Source organism: Ictidomys tridecemlineatus, chromosome 6 (genome assembly GCF_052094955.1).
Source record: "Ictidomys tridecemlineatus isolate mIctTri1 chromosome 6, mIctTri1.hap1, whole genome shotgun sequence".
NCBI lineage: Eukaryota > Metazoa > Chordata > Mammalia > Rodentia > Sciuridae > Ictidomys > Ictidomys tridecemlineatus.
Window position 1 is genome coordinate 174,137,414 of NC_135482.1, and position 18,439 is coordinate 174,155,852.

The window sequence follows — 18,439 nt, forward strand, 5'->3', positions numbered from 1 at the left end:
TTGTGTCCAAGTCATGATTAACTAGTTTTAGGGGGTAAAATCCCCAGTGCTTACTTGATTTTGGTTGTCCTGGTTCATCAAAAAGTGTCATGTGTAATTATTTGACTAATGACTCTTTACAAAATTGCCTATCCGAAGTTAGTTAAGGCCCCAAACTAAACTTTAGCTCAATAATTTACTTTTTTGTGAGCCACATTCAAAATATTTTTTCTACATTATAAGCCTTTTGTCAATTTATATCTAGACTTCTGTCTTGCCGATGGTATTTGGTTGCTAAGAATGAGTATTGCTTACTTTCATGAATCAAAGCAGAGACCACATTACACTTTTCTGGGTAGACTGAATTTTAATATTTGGAGAGAGGGGTTCACTGTCTCAGAATACTGTATAATTAGGACATGATTAAGCTCTTCTTGTGGGCAGGATGAGAAGTCTTTCTTGGCCCTGGTACATGTGCTGTAGTTGTCTAGTTGTGCTTACCTTGGGAACTTCCCATAAGTCAACCTGTCAAAATTAAGGTTTGGCAATGAATAGAAGAGCATTCTGCTGTCATGTATAACTGATTAGAACAAATAAATAAATTTTTTTTTAAAAAAATTAATGTTTGGGTCTCTTATTAGCATGTGGTTTGTACATAAGTTTGTATGATACGTTAGCTTCTCCAGTCATTTGATGATTCCATTTTCTTAGACTATTATTTAACAGTTCTTAAGTTGCTTAATTTCCTTACAAGAGTCCAGACTATTCTGCCCCTCAAATGCTATGGTTTCATGGTGCCCTTACAATAATCTCCAGAGGGTATTATTTTTGTCTTACAGGTGGGACATGATCGGACAAGTTAAAATAAAGTTAAGAAGACCTTAGGTCTAACTGTCTCCAAAGCCCTGGTCTAGTACTTTCTGGTAGGGGAATGATAAAAGTTGACTAAAATACATCATTGAGAACTTCATGGGAGGTTCAAAGTCTGTTCTCTGAAATCACCCATAAAATTGGACCACGTAAAGATTTGCTAATTCTTCACCCAGTTGTATCCAGTTTTCTAAACTCATGCTTTTCTTCCCCAAATATAGATTCTTAGTACAGTGTTTTTGTTGTTTTGTAAACCTGGTTGAGACCAGTATTTTTCTTTAAAGAAAATAGATAAAACAAAATATCAAAACGAGTATAGCACTGGACTAGGAGCTGTTTGTCCATACTGGCTGACTGCATGTGAGAATTTCTCAGGAGCCAATTTAAAAATTCCAACATCCACTTTCCGAGATTGCAATTTAATTGATCTGGCATGGGACTCGGGAATCAGGATTCTGAAAGCTCCCTAGATGGGGCTGACATGCAAGATCAAGAACCACAGAACTATTGACCCTAGGTGGGTGTCCCATGTGGAGACTTTGATCTAAGAACTTGAGGTTTTCTTTTCTGAAGCTCAGTTCTATGAATGAATGCTGTACTCATTTATTTACACTTTTTCCATACTTAGCCTTTTCATGTTGGCTATAGATGTTTAAGTTACCCAATTTCATATATCTTTTGGCTCCTCATTAGAGAGATTTATGTCAAATGGCCACTTCCCCTTTGCATAGATCTGTGTATTTTGGTTTATTGGCTTCTGTAATTCTTCACTGAAGCCTTGAGTGAACCACTGTGCAGCCAGTGGAGTGAAGGCTGTTGGACTGCTGCTCTGCTTGGGGAAATCGTCCCTGCACCAACATCACCTCTCACCCACTCTGTTTAGGATACATGTTCCCCAAAGGTCTAACTGTTAAAGGTTTGGTCCCTAGGTGGGTGCATTGGGAGGTGGTGGAGCCTTTAGAAGGTGGGTCTTGGCAGTAGGTCCATAAGTCATTGTGGCATGCCCTTGAAGGAGATTGGGGGCCAGCCCCTTCTTCCTTTTTCCCTTTGCTTCGTGGCTCATAAGGTAGCAGTTTGCTCTGCCACATGCTTCCCACCATTACCATCTGGCATTCCCACCAGAGACCCAAAGCAATGGGTTCACCCAATCTTGGACAGGAACCTCTAAAACTGAGCAAAAATAACCCTTTTCTCTTTATTAGTTAATCTTAGGTATTTCATTTTAATAATATGAAACTGACTAACATATTCCTCACTATCTGCACAGACATACTATCCTAGAGATTTCCTACAAGAACAAGAATTCTGTTTCTATAACAAAATACCTGATGCTGGGTGCATTATAAAGAAAAGAGATTTAAGAATCAGTTAAGTGGGATGGCATCAAGTTTTAAAGCTTCTGCAAAGCAAAAGAAAGAAGCATGAAGAGAGACGCTACAGAATGAAAGAAAATCATTGCCAGCTACTCCTCATAGGATTTAGAATATATAAAGAACTCAAAAAGTTTAATACCAAAAAAATAAATAAATAACCCAATAAATTGGTAAAAGCTCTAAAATGACATTTCTCAAAAAAAGAAATACAATGGCCAATAAATACATGAAACAAATGTTCACTATCCCTAGCAATCAGTGAAATGCACTGAGATTTCATTTCACTATAGTAAGAATGACAATAATGAAGAATACAAATAATAGTAAATGCTGGTTAGAATGTCAGGGAAAAGGTATATCTTCCTACATTGTTGGTGGGACTGCAACTTAGAATAACCACTTCAAAAAGCAGCGTGGAGATTCTTTGAATGAAGGACTAGGAATGGAACCAACATGTGACCCAGCTATGCCAGTCCTTGGTATTTATCCAAAGAACCAAAATCAGCATACTCTAGTTGTACAGTCCCATCAATGTTTACAGCAGTGCAACTCACAATAGCCAAGTTATGAAGCCAGCCCAGGTGCCTGGCATCAGATGAATGGATTAAAATAATGTGGTATAAATACATGATGGAGTTTAACTCAGCCGTAAGGACTGAAATTATGACATTTGCAGAGAAATGGATGGAATTGCTAGAGAACATCACGCTAAGTGAAATAACCCAGACTCAGAAAGTCAAGGGTTAAATGCTTTTTCCCATATTTGGAAGCTAGAGCAAAATTAAGAAAGAAAAGTGGGCGGGGGTATCCCATGAAAATAGAAGAGAGATCACAGTGTAGTGGAGGAAGGGAATTGAGGGGGAAGGAGGAAGGATGGGGAAAGGGTGGAACCTCAGAGTGAAATCCAATTACGCCATGTACGTATGTGGATATATCAGTGCATTTCAACTCCACGTCTACAAAGCTCCCGTTAAAAATAAATAAGTAATAAACAGAAGACAAGAAGAGTAGGAGAACAGGTAGGGAGGAGGAGAGGGAAAGAGGCAGTGCTGGGGACTGAAATGGAGCAGATTATATTCCATGCAGATATGATTATATAACAATGGACCCCACTCTTATGTATAACTATAATGCAATAATAAAGAAGCATTTCTAAAAAAAATAAAAGATCTTTAATTAGCTCACAGTTTTGGAGACAGAAAGTCCAAGCAGCGTGGCACCAGAGCTGGCAAGGACCCCACTGGCTGTATTACATCATGGTAGATGGTGTCACGGCAGGAGCTTGTGCGAGAGGCAGAGATCACTGTTGAGACCAGAAGCCAGAGGGAAACCAACACGGCACCTATCTCGTTCTTTCGTAACAACCCTCTCTTGAGAACCTAACCAGGGTCCCACAAGAACTACAGGAATCCCTTCTCAGAACAGCACCTCCAGTGACGTCCCATAGGCTCTGCCTCTTAGGGGTCCACCACCTCTTAATCTCCACTCTGGGGACCAAGCCTCCAACACACGAACGGTGGGGGGGTGGGGACAAACCAAGTCCAAACTAGTGCACCTACCAATGTGCCCATGAGAGTCACTTTTGCCTTTATACTTCATAAAATACAAACAAGTACAGAGAAGGGAGAAGCAACTCCCTATGTGCCCAGTACTGGCCCAACTAAGTAGGAGGGAGTACTGGGCAGTAGATCAAGCTTGCTTGGTTTTAAAATCAAACACACATGGGTTTACATTTGGCTCCACTTTTCCCAATCCACGTGGCCTTGGCATTAGCCACCCCGCAGCTGCCTCCTCAAGTTAGTTATTGAAGATTGAAGACATATGTGCGATAAGAGCTTGTGATCTTAGCCCAGAGTGGACACCCAACCCAGGTTTAGGATGGCCGTCCCTGGAGAGCCGCTCACTGCTCCAGCTCCTTGTCTGTCACTAGTTTTGTTTCCCAACATCCGTGTTTAATCTTCACCCCTCCCTGATACCACTGCAAACAAGCACACTGTGTTTTGTTTGGTTTGTTTTGTTTTTACCGCCTCCCCCCCTTTATGTGTTCTGTGAAAATGTGACTTTTTAAATTGACACCACCAGGCAGTCAGAGCATGCCTTTCTTCCTGCTCAGTGAACCAACCAGCCCCTGTGGGTTTACTGGAAACCCGAGGTCTATTTATCATTGTTGGGTACCCCAGGCTACCTCTTTGCTGCCCACTTCTGGGTCTGGGAACATTCTGAAAGACAAACTGTGCCAACAACATCTCTGGAGAATCGTGACTTCATAGTCCAGAGCAAATGGCAATATTTTTCCCAATCCCAAAGATAGGCTAACTACCAATGGGGCTTGTGAATCATTTGGTTTACTAGAGTCAGCCCAAGAAACAGAGTCCCTAAAGAATAATAGTATTTATCTGAGAATAATTTGGGAGCAGAGCAATGAGTATCATGCATGCCATGGAAATGATGGGTGTATTCTAAGGAGAGGAAACTTCTGGAGGCAAAACGAAGAGGCTTGCATAAGTTAGTTCTGAAACATGAATCTGAAGCCGCAGGGATTTATAACCAGAGAGTCCAGGGATCAATAACAGGGGTGGTGTCAGTCCATGGTTGAAGAGAGTTACTGGACAAACATCCCAGAAGTATTTTCTGTATAAGGTTGCAGTAGCCTTTGTGCAAGGATGTGTTCCTGTAGAGTCTTTTGTGATAGTTCTTGGTGTCAGGTTTACATGCATGAGATCCCTCCTCATGACCTCCTGGGTTTATTTGCTTAGATTTGGGTTATGGTTTGACAGAAGCAACTCCATTTTGATTCTGACAATTTGCACACAAACATGAGAAAACCTCTCTGCAACTTTTAGTAATATCCCTATCCCTTTAAACAACAACAAATGCCACAACAGCATTCTTATTTTAATACTACCACCTTTTTATTCATAGAAGCTGAAAAAAAAATAGTGTGGTGAACATGTGACCAGTCACCAGGCTCCCACCCCATCATGTGCCTTCCCAGAATAGGGACCTTCTCCTTTGGAAACAGAGGCCATCATTACACCCAAGAAGTCTCTCATTGACCCAATACTATTAACAGGTTCAATTGTCCCATGAAATGTACTTTACAACAATTTTTTTTTTAATTCTTGGGTACAACCAAAGATTGTATGTTTCATTTGCCCTGATTAGCCTGACACTTTTAAAATACTGCAAGTTTTAAGTTACTAAACATAAGCATTTTACCTTAAGGATAGCTTTGTCAAAGAAATTAGAAGATGGTTCTTTAGTAATAAACAAGTTCTGGCCAGAAAGAATGCCTATCCATTTATATCAGAAAGCAGCACTAAATATGGCCATCAACCAGAAGGTTAATATAGATTATGTAGAGAGTATTTGTCAACTAACCTTTAAAACAGCTACAGAGGTGATCTACTGATTAGAGTCGTATTGTCCTTCCAGAATTAGATGGCATATATCTAGGAGCAAATATTTCCCCCTGCTTAAGAGCCTCAAGAATAAAATCTAGAATAGCACATCTGGAGTCTACAGTTGTGCTGTTCCTCCTGTGTATGGCATGTGTGTCCTGCATGTGCACACATTTGAGACGATATATTCCCACACCAGCTGCTGGGGTCTGGTCCTGCTCCCCGAGGGCACCTACTTATCTGACATTCTTTTCTACCTTTATCCCTGGTCCTCAGAGGGGAGGTATTGCCTTCCCTCTACTGACCAGGTCACTCCGTTGTAAAATGTAAGAAAACCCACCTGAAAGTACTTGGATCCAAAGAGGGGAATTGCAGAGAGGACGATCGCATGCAATTGGGAAGCACTGAGTAACCAGTCTGGATAACTCAGGACAACTGGGCTTCTGGAACACTGGGACACCTCACCACCGTGCACACAGGCTGTGCTGCCACACACCTACTGGGTCAGTGAATTCTAGGGGTAACTTGTGGTAGGTGCCTTCCCAGGGAGTGAGCTGGAGTTATCATAGGCTCGCAGCCTGAGCAGGAAATACTATGTGAACTGCAACCCGTCTGCGCTTGGATACTGCTCCAAATGCAGATGGGCTGCAGTTCAAATAGTATTTCCCAAGCATAGTCCCTGGAACACTCATCCTACAAGATGCACCTTGGAGAAGGGGTTCTCTGGCCAAGTAAATTTGGGAAACGGTTCTTTGCCTAGTGGTTTCCCACATATAAAGAGTTCAGAAGATATAAAGAGCTCAGAGAAGTACTGAGGTAAATGAAAACTACTGAAATTTCTTTAATCCTTCATTTCCCAAACTCATTTCTTCAGAGAATCCCACTTCTACCCACAAACCTCCACTTTGACTCGGGGAACTGAGGATAATAGTTGGACTTTGCTCCCGCCCCTGTTTTGATGGACATGAGGGTAGGTGAGAAAGCAGGATGCTGGCAGCTGGATGGCAGCAGCAGAGAGTGGGAAGGGGGCAGGAAGAAGGAAAAGTCAGACATTTCACTATTTGGCTGCAATTTCTTCCCTCAAGGCTGGACCTGGATCTGGAGCTACCTAGAACTCCGCTTGGCATGATTTACAGATGTGGGTTTTGATTTGAACATCACTGGCTTCCCATAATGGTTTTATTTCCTCCAAAGACCAGTGAGTGGAGAGAACAGTGGCCCCTGCAAAACAGCCTCCACACGGGTCTCTCAGCTGAAAATTGTCCTGGTGGGCAGCCATGACCCGAGGATGGAACTCTAAGAGCCATGGTCCACGATCAAGGATTGGAAATGCACACACTCCATAGGACAGAGAGAAACCCACTGGATACAGGTTTAGGAGAAGGAGGGAAGGAAAAGTTAGGTTGACTATTGAGCAGGCTTGAAGTCTGGCGAGAGAGGGAGACTTGCTATAGAACCAACTGCGGAGGGAATTAAGGCTCAGGGGAAAGGAATGTGCTCAGGCTCATCAGCAAGTTGGTGGCAATCCTATGGTCAGGTCCTTCCTAGGCCTCTGGAGTGTGGATTCAGCAAGGAGAAAAGCCAGGATTCAAACCCAAACCAGGAAGGCATGTGGGAAGGAGGGAGGGAGAAGGAAGGGTATTAGTCTGTTTTCTAGTGACACAATATCACAGCCTGGGTAAGTGAGAAAGAAAAAAAAAAATTATTTTAGCTCATGATTCTTGTCCAAAGGTGAGAGATCACATCTGGTGACAGCTTTCTGCTGGCAGAGTCCTACGGTGACACAGGACATCATATGGCAAGAAACAGGGAGAACATGCCTGTCCACAAACCTAAGAGTGCTTTCTGATCTCGTTCCCTCTTCTTCATTGTCTTTTTTTTTTTTTTGCATTTATTTTTTTAGTTGTAGTTGGACACAATTTTATTTTATTTATTTTATTTATTTTGACGCCGAGGATCGGGCCCGGGGCCTCACATGTGCTAGGCGAGCGCTCTACCACTGAGCCACAACCCCAGCCCCTTGTTCCCTCTTCTCATAAAGCTACCGGACCCCATTATGGGACTCTAAAGATCTTCTCCAATCCCAAGCAGCTTGCCAAAGCTCCACTTCCAATCCCCATAGTCAGATTCGTTTCCACCCTCTCAATGCTTCACAAGGAAGTTAAATTTCAAAACATCAACACAGGGACCCGCTCAAAGCGCATTCAAAACGAAGCAGGAAGGAACAAAGAAAAGAAAGGAAGAAAAAAGGGTTGGAAGGGGAGAGGGAGGGACGGTCTGGCTGTCTTGTGGCGACGGGAGATCAATTGTCCAGCCTCAGGAGAAACGTCCGTGATTATCTACGCGCCCAGCCTCCTCTTCTCCCAACAAAGTCGGGGTCCCCACATCCCCGTGGCTCTTTGAGGGCAGCCGTTTTTAAGGAGCCCTCAGTTGGCTGGGTCAAGTGAAGTACTGACCCAAGATGTGCCAGCAAGTCCTCTGGCCAGGGATTTGGAACTTGGAACCCAGGAGAACTCAAACCCAGTCTCTCCGTGGAGCAAAAGCTGCCAAAGCCATCTGGAGACATTGGTGGCCATGTTTTTCTGCACTGTGGAGAGAACTGGTCTGCAGAGAGAAAGAGTAACACAAGGCAAGAGACCAGAAAGACGGTCCCCACGGGGTTTGTGTCCCTGGGGGGAGTTTTCCGATGGTTTTGGAAGCCAACAGATCTCTCATCTTGCCTAGGCTGTTTTGTTGATGTTCCCTCACAGGAGAACATCAACAGTGAGTCCCCCCGATGTGGAGGCTGCCCCACGAATACCCTGCTGGGAAGCCAGGAGCTGCATTCTAAGCCAGTTGGGTCTGACAAATCCCTGGGGGAAAAATGAGCAATTTTGCTGGGAAGGAGGGCCGTATCTCACCACGGACTGCTGGAAATACAGAGGTCTGTTGAAAGTCGGTCACACTGCGGGTGGGTGTGGGGGCTCCTAACATGTGCCCAGTGAGAATCCTGCGTTCTTCGCAAGGGGGTGTTTATAGGGGCCGTGGAGTGAGAGATTAGCAGAGTCTCAGCAGTGAAAGGGAAGTAGAGGTGGGTTCATTTTTAAGATTTTAAAGGCCCCCAAAGAGGATTGGTATGAATGGAGGCCCAGTATTTAAAAGTTAAATATCAAGTTAACAAACTGTTCAACAAATATTTATCAGATGCAGAAGGTTCTCTCCTCCTACACCAGAGACACCAGAAGGCCCCCGAAGGCCAGCTGGATGTTGAATTCTCAGAGTCCTCAAAGCTCCATCGCAAATGCAGGGAGAGCCAGCCCTGGCTCTCAGCCCCCACGTTGTTCTTCTTCTCCACGCCTAACTGCTTTCTGGGCCACGGGGGCCTTCATGTGCACTGCAGGGACACCCCCACCCCAGCCAGACTGTCCAGTGTCGGCTGCTCCTCAGCAAACCCTTGCTTCTTAGTCTCTGGGCCTGGGGATCTGTGTCCTTCCTTGAATGGATGGGTCTGGGAGGAGCCTGCACAGACTCTGGGGGTGAACTTTGGGCATAGATTTCCAGGTTCCAGGACCAGGACTGTGGTCTAGAAGGGTGGGCAGTTGGGTGGACACTTCTTCTGGGTTGTGTGGACTCCTTGCCCTTTGGGGAGGAGCCTGGCCAGGGCAAGGCCTCTGTGCCCAGGTCTAAGGTGGGTCCAACCAGAGAATAGGGAGAAGGTACTGGAAAGTTCTGGACTGGGGCAGGAACCAAGAAACTTCCTATCTTTGCAGTTTGGGTCTCTGGACCTCAAAACCTCCACTTGCCAATATGATGATTTTGAGTTAGAGGTAGAGATTTCTAGCCCAGAATTGAGGTCAAACTACGGTTTCAATTTTGAGGGTTTTTTTTTTTTTTTTTTTGGTGGTGCCATGGATTGAACCCCAGGGCCTTGCTCATGTGTTGAATATTTTTGTTTGTGTAACTTTGGGCAAAATCCTTAATCTCCCTGAGGATCAGTCTTCTCATCTGTCCAATAGGATGCACCTCCTTCGGCTTGCTGTGAGGATTAAGACAACTTTGGTAAAGGGATGAGTTCAGGAAGTGCCTATTATCCTAAACCCTGTTCTTATTCTTTCTCTACTGCTGTTGAGATCTCTGAGATCATTCCCAGCTTAAACAGCTGCTCCAGGATGCTCTTTAGAAAGGAGATGATTTTGGCTCTCTGGTTTTATTCTCAGGCTGAGAGTCAGCATCTTTGGTGAACTCTGGATTCTCTGGTGTCATTTTCCTTGCTAACCCCCAGCAAGTCACTTGACTTCTCAAGAGCCTCCGTTTCCTTGTTGGTAAGATAGAGGACAGCAGTATCTATTCAGAGGGCTGTTCTTAGGAATGGATGAGATAGTACCTCTACACTCTTCAACAGGGCCTGCCCGGCACAGAGCAAACTCGCAAAACTCTATTTTTATTTTACTCTCTTCTTGTCCTTGGCCACCTGTAAGAAGATGGTGTCCGTGATATTTTGGGTTGTGGTGGACCTGCTTCTGGAGCCACTCGCTGCAGCCATTCTCCCACTCTGTGAAATGAGGGCCTCCAAGGAAGGAAAACCTCAAATCCGATTTGTTCTCTTAAATTCAAGGTCTAATTGCTTTGGGAAGAAGCCCATGTTGGCTGAAATCATTCCTTGTTTCACTCTTCTCTGTTCCTCTCGGGCAAAGCTTAATCTCATTCAGACCTTATGATTACACAGGGAAGAAGAATTTTTGCCAAGAAGAGAAAATAGCAGCGGAGACCCTGAGAGCTCAGACAAGGAAAGTGCCCCGGGACCCGGGCTCCTTCTGGGCAGCTCCACTTCCTTCTCTTTCCTGCATGAGAAAATTGACCTCAGACATTTCCGAGCCAATGATAGACAAATCTGGCTTCTCCCCAGGAGCTGACAGGCAGGCGATCTCGTGGCACCGGAGGGTCTGGTAAATGCTGGGCCATGCAGGCTCTGGCACTTGCTGGTAAGGCTTGCTCTGTGCTGGCAGCAGCCTGGTGGAAAAGAGCCAAGTTAGTGTGCAGATTCTCCGGTAACCCGGGGTCTCCCTGCCACCATCGGCTTCAATGGAAACCTTAAATTGAGCATCACAGAAGTTTTCCGTTAGCAAAAACACAGACTATGTTGATCCCTTCTACTTGGTCTGCTGCACTGACTCTTCCCTTCCTCCTGGCTATTTCTAAACACCTTAGAAAGCCATCTGCTTCTCCCCTGCAAGTCTCTCCCTTCATAGTTCTGTTCTTGCTGCTGTCACTTCCCCCTGCCCCCAACCCCCGCCCCCCTGACTTGTTTCATCTACAAGGAACTCCTCAAAGTTCCCAGGACTTTCCCCCATCCCCACCTTGCCCAGGGTCCTTGCTCTTTCAGGTGCTGCCCCGACTCTTTATTTTTAATTGTGGTAAAATATGCATTGTATAAATTGGCCATCTCAATCACTTTAAGTGCATAATTCAGGAGCATTAAAAACATCTTCATACCTTGGTGCAGCCATCATGAACTTCCCTCCTGGAACTCTTTGCATCTTGCAAAACTGAAACTCTGGATCCATTAAACCACCACCTCTCATTCCCCTCTCCCCTAGCAAAGATCATTCTACTTTCATCTCTAGGATGGACTATTTTAGAAACTTTGTATATGTGGAATGGTGCAGCATTTGTTTTTTAGTGACTGGCTCACTGTACTTAGCGTAATATTCTCAGGGTTAATCTATATGGCAGCAGCTCTTCCATGTCCTACTCATCTTTTAGGTGTATGAATTTCCTCCCTGTGGGGAGCCTCCCTCCCAACCTCCCTGGCCAAGTTCCCACAATGCCTTGTGCCCCTCCTGTCAAGGGGAAGGGAGCCAAGCACTGAAGTGCTGGGTCCTGAAGACCCCTTGGTCCCTCAGTGGGGTGTGAGCTCCTTCAGGACACAGATTCCTTTGTCCTCATGATTGTTCGCCCAGTTTTGTATCACAGTACAGTGCCTGGCACAGAGTGGTCCTTAAGAAATATTGAAGATGGAATGTTAAATAAACTGACCCTGGTGGTATTCATGGACAATTATCTAATCAAAACTTGAGACCTAAAATCTGAATGCTCTAGATACATTAGAGGGATGGGGTGTACTTAACCATGCTTTCCTGTAGCATGCTCTGTCTCCATGGCTCTGGTGTCTACTTGTTCTGTTCTTTGCTGGTCTGTTCTACAGTCTCTGGCTGGAGGTATTCTATGCCCCCTTTTTTCCATGCACAGCCCCTTGGATCACCCATAGACCTTTCTGACACCATTTCTCTGGAGATGATTTCAAGTCTGGCTGTCCATGTCTCACTTCACCACACACAACCTGGGAAACACCTACTCCCAGCTACCTCCAGACCTTTCTGTTTAAGCTGGCCCCAGACAACATTGCTGTGTTAACTCACAAATATCATCAGTCAGATTTGAGTTTTGCAGGGAAAATAATCTGCCACTTGCCCATAGCTTCCGTGTGTGGGGGACATAAGTAAGACATGCCCTTTGTTTCAATGCTCATACAAAAGCTGTTCTCCAAAGCATGATAGGGTAGCAGAAAGAGCAGGGGGACCTGTGTTTGCCTTGTCACCTGCTTGTGGTCTGACTTTGGGCAAATCATATGTACTCCCTAAGACTCAGTTTCCTTATCTGTAAGATGGAGATAATAAATGGAATATCTCCAGAGATGTGAGAACTCAACAAAGTAATTGTAGAATTCTTTATCTAATGTCCGAGATCCTCCCAGGTGGAAAATCCTCAACATTTTTAACATCAAATAAGGCACGTGTTATTTAAGAAAGTGGGGCCCCATTAAGACAATGCAGGGAAGGTATCTTGTAAGATGAACATCCGTAGGTAGACAACAGGGTCACGGCCTTCCCCCTTCCAGTGGTTTCTCTCCATGTCCTGGGGCCTAGAGCCAAGCAGCCCAGGGAAAGATTTATTTGATTTCTAGGGAATCCCTATTGCTCAATGGAATTGCTACAGAAGGTGCTCTCCTAACTGACTAAATGGTTTAATGGATTATCCGTCAATACCCTGCAAACGCCCACAGCCCTCTGAGCATTCATATTTGGCAAACAACTGGATTATACTTGAGCTTCCGCCCCAAGAATTGAGGAGTCAAGTACTTGCTCAACCAGAATCGACTGTTTGTTTTCAAACCTGCTTATGCCTATTGTATGCTTTTTTTTAATCATAACTGTATGACTGTATGGAAGCCAAAGAAAAATTGATGAAATTAAAGTAAAAATAATTTAAGAATCTTTATGAAGGCTAAAATAGACACTTTGTTTGAGGGGTAATATTGAGTTGAGGAGAGATGAAATAACTGTTAAAGCTTGGGAAAAATTATAAAAATCTGGATATATACTGCACTCTTATTGCTTTGCAAATATCCATAAGCTCTTACTCTACTTTAAAAAAAATCAGAAATTAACCAGACGTGGTGGCGCATGCCTGTAATCCCAGTGGCTTGGGAAACCGAAGTTGGAGGATCACAAGTTTGAGACCAGCCTCAGCAACTTAGCAAGGCCTTTAGCAACTTAGTGAAACCACATTTTAAAATAAAATATACAAAAGCAATAGGGATGTAGCTCAGTGATAAAGTACCCCTGGATTCAATCCTCAGCACGCGCGCACACACACATACATACACACACACACACACACAAACACATCTGAAATTGAAAATCACACATAATTATTATGGAAGGCATCATCAGGGGATGGATGAATGAATGTACAGCTTAATGTTGAAATTTGAATGAACATCTTAAAATTGAAATAAAATGCTTGTAGAATGTGTCATTTTTTTTAATGTTTCCATGCTTTACAAGATATCTTTTTTCTTGGTACTGGGGCTTGAAACCAGGGGCATTTAACCACTGAGCCACATTCCCAGCCCTTTTAAATATTTTATTTAGAGACAGGGTCTCACTAAGTTGCTTAGGACCTAAGCTGAGTTACTGAGGCTGGCTTTGAACTCAAGATCCAAGATCCTCCTGCCTCAGCCTCCCAAGCCACTGGGATTATAGGCGTGACCCACCACACCTGGCAAGGTACCTATTTTTAAGTTAACCCAACAACCACTGGTGTTGACTGAGTTGGTCTCTGTGGCTCCTACCTGGGACCCTCTAAGCTGACCCACTCATACCCATTTCTTCTCCGTTGGTTGACGTTCTCACTTTGCATTCCACTCAGTTGTCAACCAATGGGGAACCAAAACCAGTTCTGAGTTTCAAGCCAACTTTTTGGTATACCATTTTAGGCTGCCGTTATTGGACCCAAGAGACAGTCAGTCACACAACATCTTATTTTGATCACCTCCTGCCTCATCAGTTACTTTGTTTTGAAGCCTTTCCCCATCCCACACCCTGCAGCATGCAAGCCTGCTGAGGAAAGAGGCACTTAAAATCCAAACAGGTCCTGTGAAGGTGGTTAATAAGGAGGCGCCCATTCTGCTGCTGCTGACACTGTTAGCCACACTGAGGAAGATGCTCATGAAGTCTGTCCTCAGAGGTCGGCGGGCAGAGAAGGAGCCCCCTCTCTCCCATCTCCATCCCCAGTACACTATCCTGTTCATCATCTTGTTGGATTCCACATCCACCAGGAAGTTTCAATGACTTGCCCAAAGTCACACATTGTTTTCAAAGACAAATCTGTGACTACAACCCAAGCCCATGTCATTGTCTCTTAGGCCAATTGTTTTCTCCAACCAAACTTTAGATTCTTGGCTCTCAGGTATTTTCTGGCATGGTATAGCATGATCTGTGGCCTTTCTATGTGAGAAGCCCTCTGATTCTGACAACAGCCAAAGCCTTTTCCTTGTTGATCTGCTGAGGCAGAATTTGCTAGTTGCCTACCCCAAATCCTTTTGTGCCCTTCCTTGCTTAGTCATGGCATTCACAGCTTCTTTTGCAATTAGGTGTGGCCATTGGAGTGCTGGCCAACGAGATGTGAACAGAAGTGAGTGGAAGCTTACAGGAAAGTTCCATAGAAGATTTTTATCCAGCTGAAATGTGCACCCTTTGCCAAGACCCCCACTCCATATATCTCTGTTTGCATTTCCTAGTGTGCAGGTGGAAGGCAGGAAGCTCCTGGAGCTATTTGTACCATTAGATGACCTTGGAAATGGACCTAAGAGCTAAGATAGTGGGGGAAGCCATGCAGGGAAGGTTCCTGGGCTCTTGGTGACGATCGAGCCTCTGCAGCCAGGAGCTGGAGAGGTGGAAGTGCTGTAGTCATTCCTGCACCCCATGGTCTAGACCCACATCCTGTGATGACAGGAGCAGCAGGTGACACTGAAGGTGATGCTTTGGGCCTCTTGGGACTGAGCCCCAAGACAGCCAGTGTGAGACCTAGGAAACAGAACATCCCACAGAGCTGGAGGGAGAGGCCTTCGTTGGCCCTGCTTCTCTGGTGACCTGGGGCACACACTGAGTCTTTGAAGTACTCTGGAGTTTTGCAGCTTTTGGAGTACCAGGGCCCAGAACCCTACCCCAGGCCCTCTGGAAGTCAGAGAATGCACAGGGCTCTTGGGGGGAGGCAGCAAGGCTGTCTTGCCTCAATCAGTGCAGAGCACGGCAACATCAGCCAGTAAAGAACTGAGTAAGGCCCTTGACCTTGTGCAACTGGCCAGACAAAACGGGGTGAGGTGGGCTCCCTGGAGTGTCCTGAGTCATGCAGTCAGGTCATTCAACTGGTGAGACTTGAGCTGTGATCTCAGTTATACTCACAGACTAGGGGACTTTGGAGACAAGTGACATATGCAGATGACAGGGTTGGCCTAGGATGCCTCACATTGTGTTATTTCAGGAAGGCTGCTTCTTTGATGGGGGTAGGAGGTGGCGGGCCATTTCTTCCAGACTCACCTGCCATGGTCAAGTGCATACCACCGGTGTATATCTTCTTTCATCTCAACTTCAAGGATGGAACCTTCTGGAGTACGAAGGTTAGCGGTCCTTTCGGGCTGGAAGAAGAAGGAGTGGATATGAGAATGGGAACCCTAGGACTGCACTGGTAGCAGGGCGTAAAGACCACCCGTAGATTACATGGGTTTTCTGTGTTAGAACAAAATTCAAGCTGACTGAATCGGTAAGATAACAAGAGCATTTTCCCCCGAGCTTTGGCTTGCTTTTTCCAACTACCAACTTGATGTGATATTTTCCAGGTGAATGCTTTTCTGCATTCAGTCAGCTTATTTTAGCTTTCAGCTCTGGGGGTGTTTGATCTGCTGGCATCCTGGAAGAATCACTACTGACATCCAGGGTCCAATCAACACATCCTGTTTTTGCGAGACAGGCATTCAGAGAAACACACAATTTTGCAGGGCTGGAATGAAACTTAAGAGATCGTCTAATCCCACCCCTTGTCTTAGAGCTCAGCCGAAGTGATTGCTGGAGGATGTCTTCTGGTTAATTAAGGTGAACTCGAGAGTGGAACTCAGGATCCCCAACTTATGAACAGGAGCTGAAACATTTTATTCTGTAATTTGACAATTCGGGTTCCTATTGAATGGCCCAGATACAGTAGGTGAAGGCTGAGGTTCTTGTTTTCTCTGTGTTGTTCTTGGAAAAAAATTTAGGCTGCTTCCTGAGGTGACTGCATTTAAATAGGGCAGAAGAATAAGCAAAGAATCACCCTCTGGTTTCCTTACACAAGATCAAGTTCACTCCTGAAGCGTTTGCTTGCCCTTTTCCACCCTTGGAGAGCAAATGTCCTATGAATTACAGTGTTTTACATCTGTTGAACAAATGCATTTCACTCCTCCTTCTTGCTTTGCCTGCCCCTCTCCTCTTCCTCCCACCTTGCCCTCCTGAGTGTCCTCCCACCTGCATTTGAACTTGCAGCCTGATTTTCCTCTAGGTCTGCCCCAGAGCAAAAGATCCAACAAGCCCCTTTTCCCCATCAGCACATGTACCCTATTTGTTCTCCTCCTTCCTTTCTTTCCACCTCCCACTGAGCTTTTGTTTCGCAAATTGCAGGTCTATCACAATTAATGAAGGCATTTGTTTTCTCCATATCAGAAGCACACTGAAATGACTGTTATTTCCAAATGAGCCAATAGTTGCACGTGAGAGAGCCACTGGGGTGCTGTTGATAACCTTGGGAACAGGATCCAGGAGATGCAGGAGGCCCAGATGAGACAGAGCTTTTCCTGATTGGTGCTTGCCTGGTTCCTTTATTTCCTATTTTGAACGTGTTTGGAACCCTAAGTCAGAGCTAGTGCCTCGGTTAGACTGCGTGATCAGTATTCTGTGAGGCTGCCAAGGAAAAACCCACGACACATGATTTTGCTGGCAGAGCAGGTGTCCTGCTTTGAGTTGTAACATAGCTGGTGAGCAATAGCTCATGAAATGACCTTCTTTTCAATTTATTAAAGGGCGAGCATTTCTTGGAAATCCATATATTTCATGGAGCTGTAAATCAAGACTGCATCGACCAGGGCCCTCTCTGAATCTCTTGCTCTGACTTTGACTTTCATAGACTTGGGCATTAAGCTAATTATTTCTTCCTTTTGGTCATTAGAACTCTCTGCTTTTAAGTGCACCTCAGAACCAGGAGCCTGTGAATGGGCAGGGTCTGTTCTCAGATGTGACAGCTGGGCTGAGCATGGTGTGAAGTGTCCTGGTGTTCCCAGGCCAGGGACAGCTGCCTTTTGTGGATCAAAATGTGGGAAATGCTGGGAGACCAGGTCCTGCCTTCCCATAGATAGAAAAACACATCCTCCTGGTCCTGGTCAGTAACATGAGCTTGGGGTGCGGGGAACACACTTATTCCTGCATTCCTGGGTCATGCCTCGGCTGTCTCAGGCTGTAGTTTTTGTTTCATGCGGATCCACCTGCAAGCTACAAAGGCAACACAGCTGAGCTCGATGTGCCAGCACCAACCTCAGTACAAGTCTCCTCCTCCATCACTTGGTCCTGCTCCTCCCTTCCCACCGTGCACCCAGGAGAAGCATCTCCTTCCAGCACCGAGTGAGCAGGCGTACTCCGGGGATCTGTCAAAATTTCATAGGGGACTCGTGGATGATCCCAAGAAGCAGGAGTAAAAATATCCCAGGGGCTACTCTGCCCAAAGGTCCCTGAAACAATAGAGATAAATTGAAATATAATATGCATATGATGGCAGGTAAGCTGTCTTCCAATCAGAGCAAAGCTTACTACGGAAATGGATAGGACTTCTTAATCCTGAAGAGGTCACCTTCATCAAGCTATTTTATGCCTCTCTAGTTTCATAAGAAAATATCCCAGGGCAATTGGTCTTGGAGGCTGAAGCCTGGGACAGCATCTACACAATGTATTACCTGGGTGCAGAGACTACTCAGAGATACTAAGGACTTGCAGGATAAGTTCAAAATAGTTCCAGACCTGTTTCAAGAAACATAAGCTACAAGACAAGATGGACTACTAGAATAGGTCCACAGGCCCTCTGAGCAGTAAGTCAGGGTATTCTAGTTACAGTGGCCCACATGTGCCAGGCAACACAATTTCCTCCAGTTTTGAATTTTCCCTGCCAAGACATGATCCTTATGAGGCAGTTCCTTACCAAACTCACTGCCTTCAATTTCACTGAGTTCTCTAATTTCAAATGTTTTTGATTTCACTAATTGTGGGGAAATAAGCTTAGATTATACTATGGACTGAATTGTTTCCCCAAAATTCTTATGTTGAAGCTCTAACTGCCAATGACCCTTTAGGGGGGTAATGAATGTTAAATAAGGTCATAAGAGAGGATCCTTGATTGGACAAGGTTAGTGTCCTTACAGTAAGACACCAGAGCGCTCTCTCTCCAGTATGTGTGCATACAAGAAGGAGACCTTCGGAA

The 18,439-nt window shown here is 45.0% G+C and overlaps 1 protein-coding gene across 1 annotated transcript in view; it reads right to left on the minus strand.

Moving 5' to 3' along the window:
• Positions 1-10,380: 10,380 nt before the first annotated feature.
• LOC101964060 (cilia- and flagella-associated protein 337-like) overlaps positions 10,381-18,439 on the minus strand; it is a 46,313-nt gene continuing 38,254 nt past the window's right edge. Inside the window, exons 17-19 of the mRNA XM_078015957.1 lie at positions 17,503-17,696; positions 15,484-15,581; positions 10,381-10,612 (exon numbers count right to left, since the gene is read on the minus strand). Coding sequence (XP_077872083.1) covers positions 10,381-10,612; positions 15,484-15,581; positions 17,503-17,696 — 524 coding nt within the window. The remainder of the gene's footprint in view (positions 10,613-15,483; positions 15,582-17,502; positions 17,697-18,439) is intronic.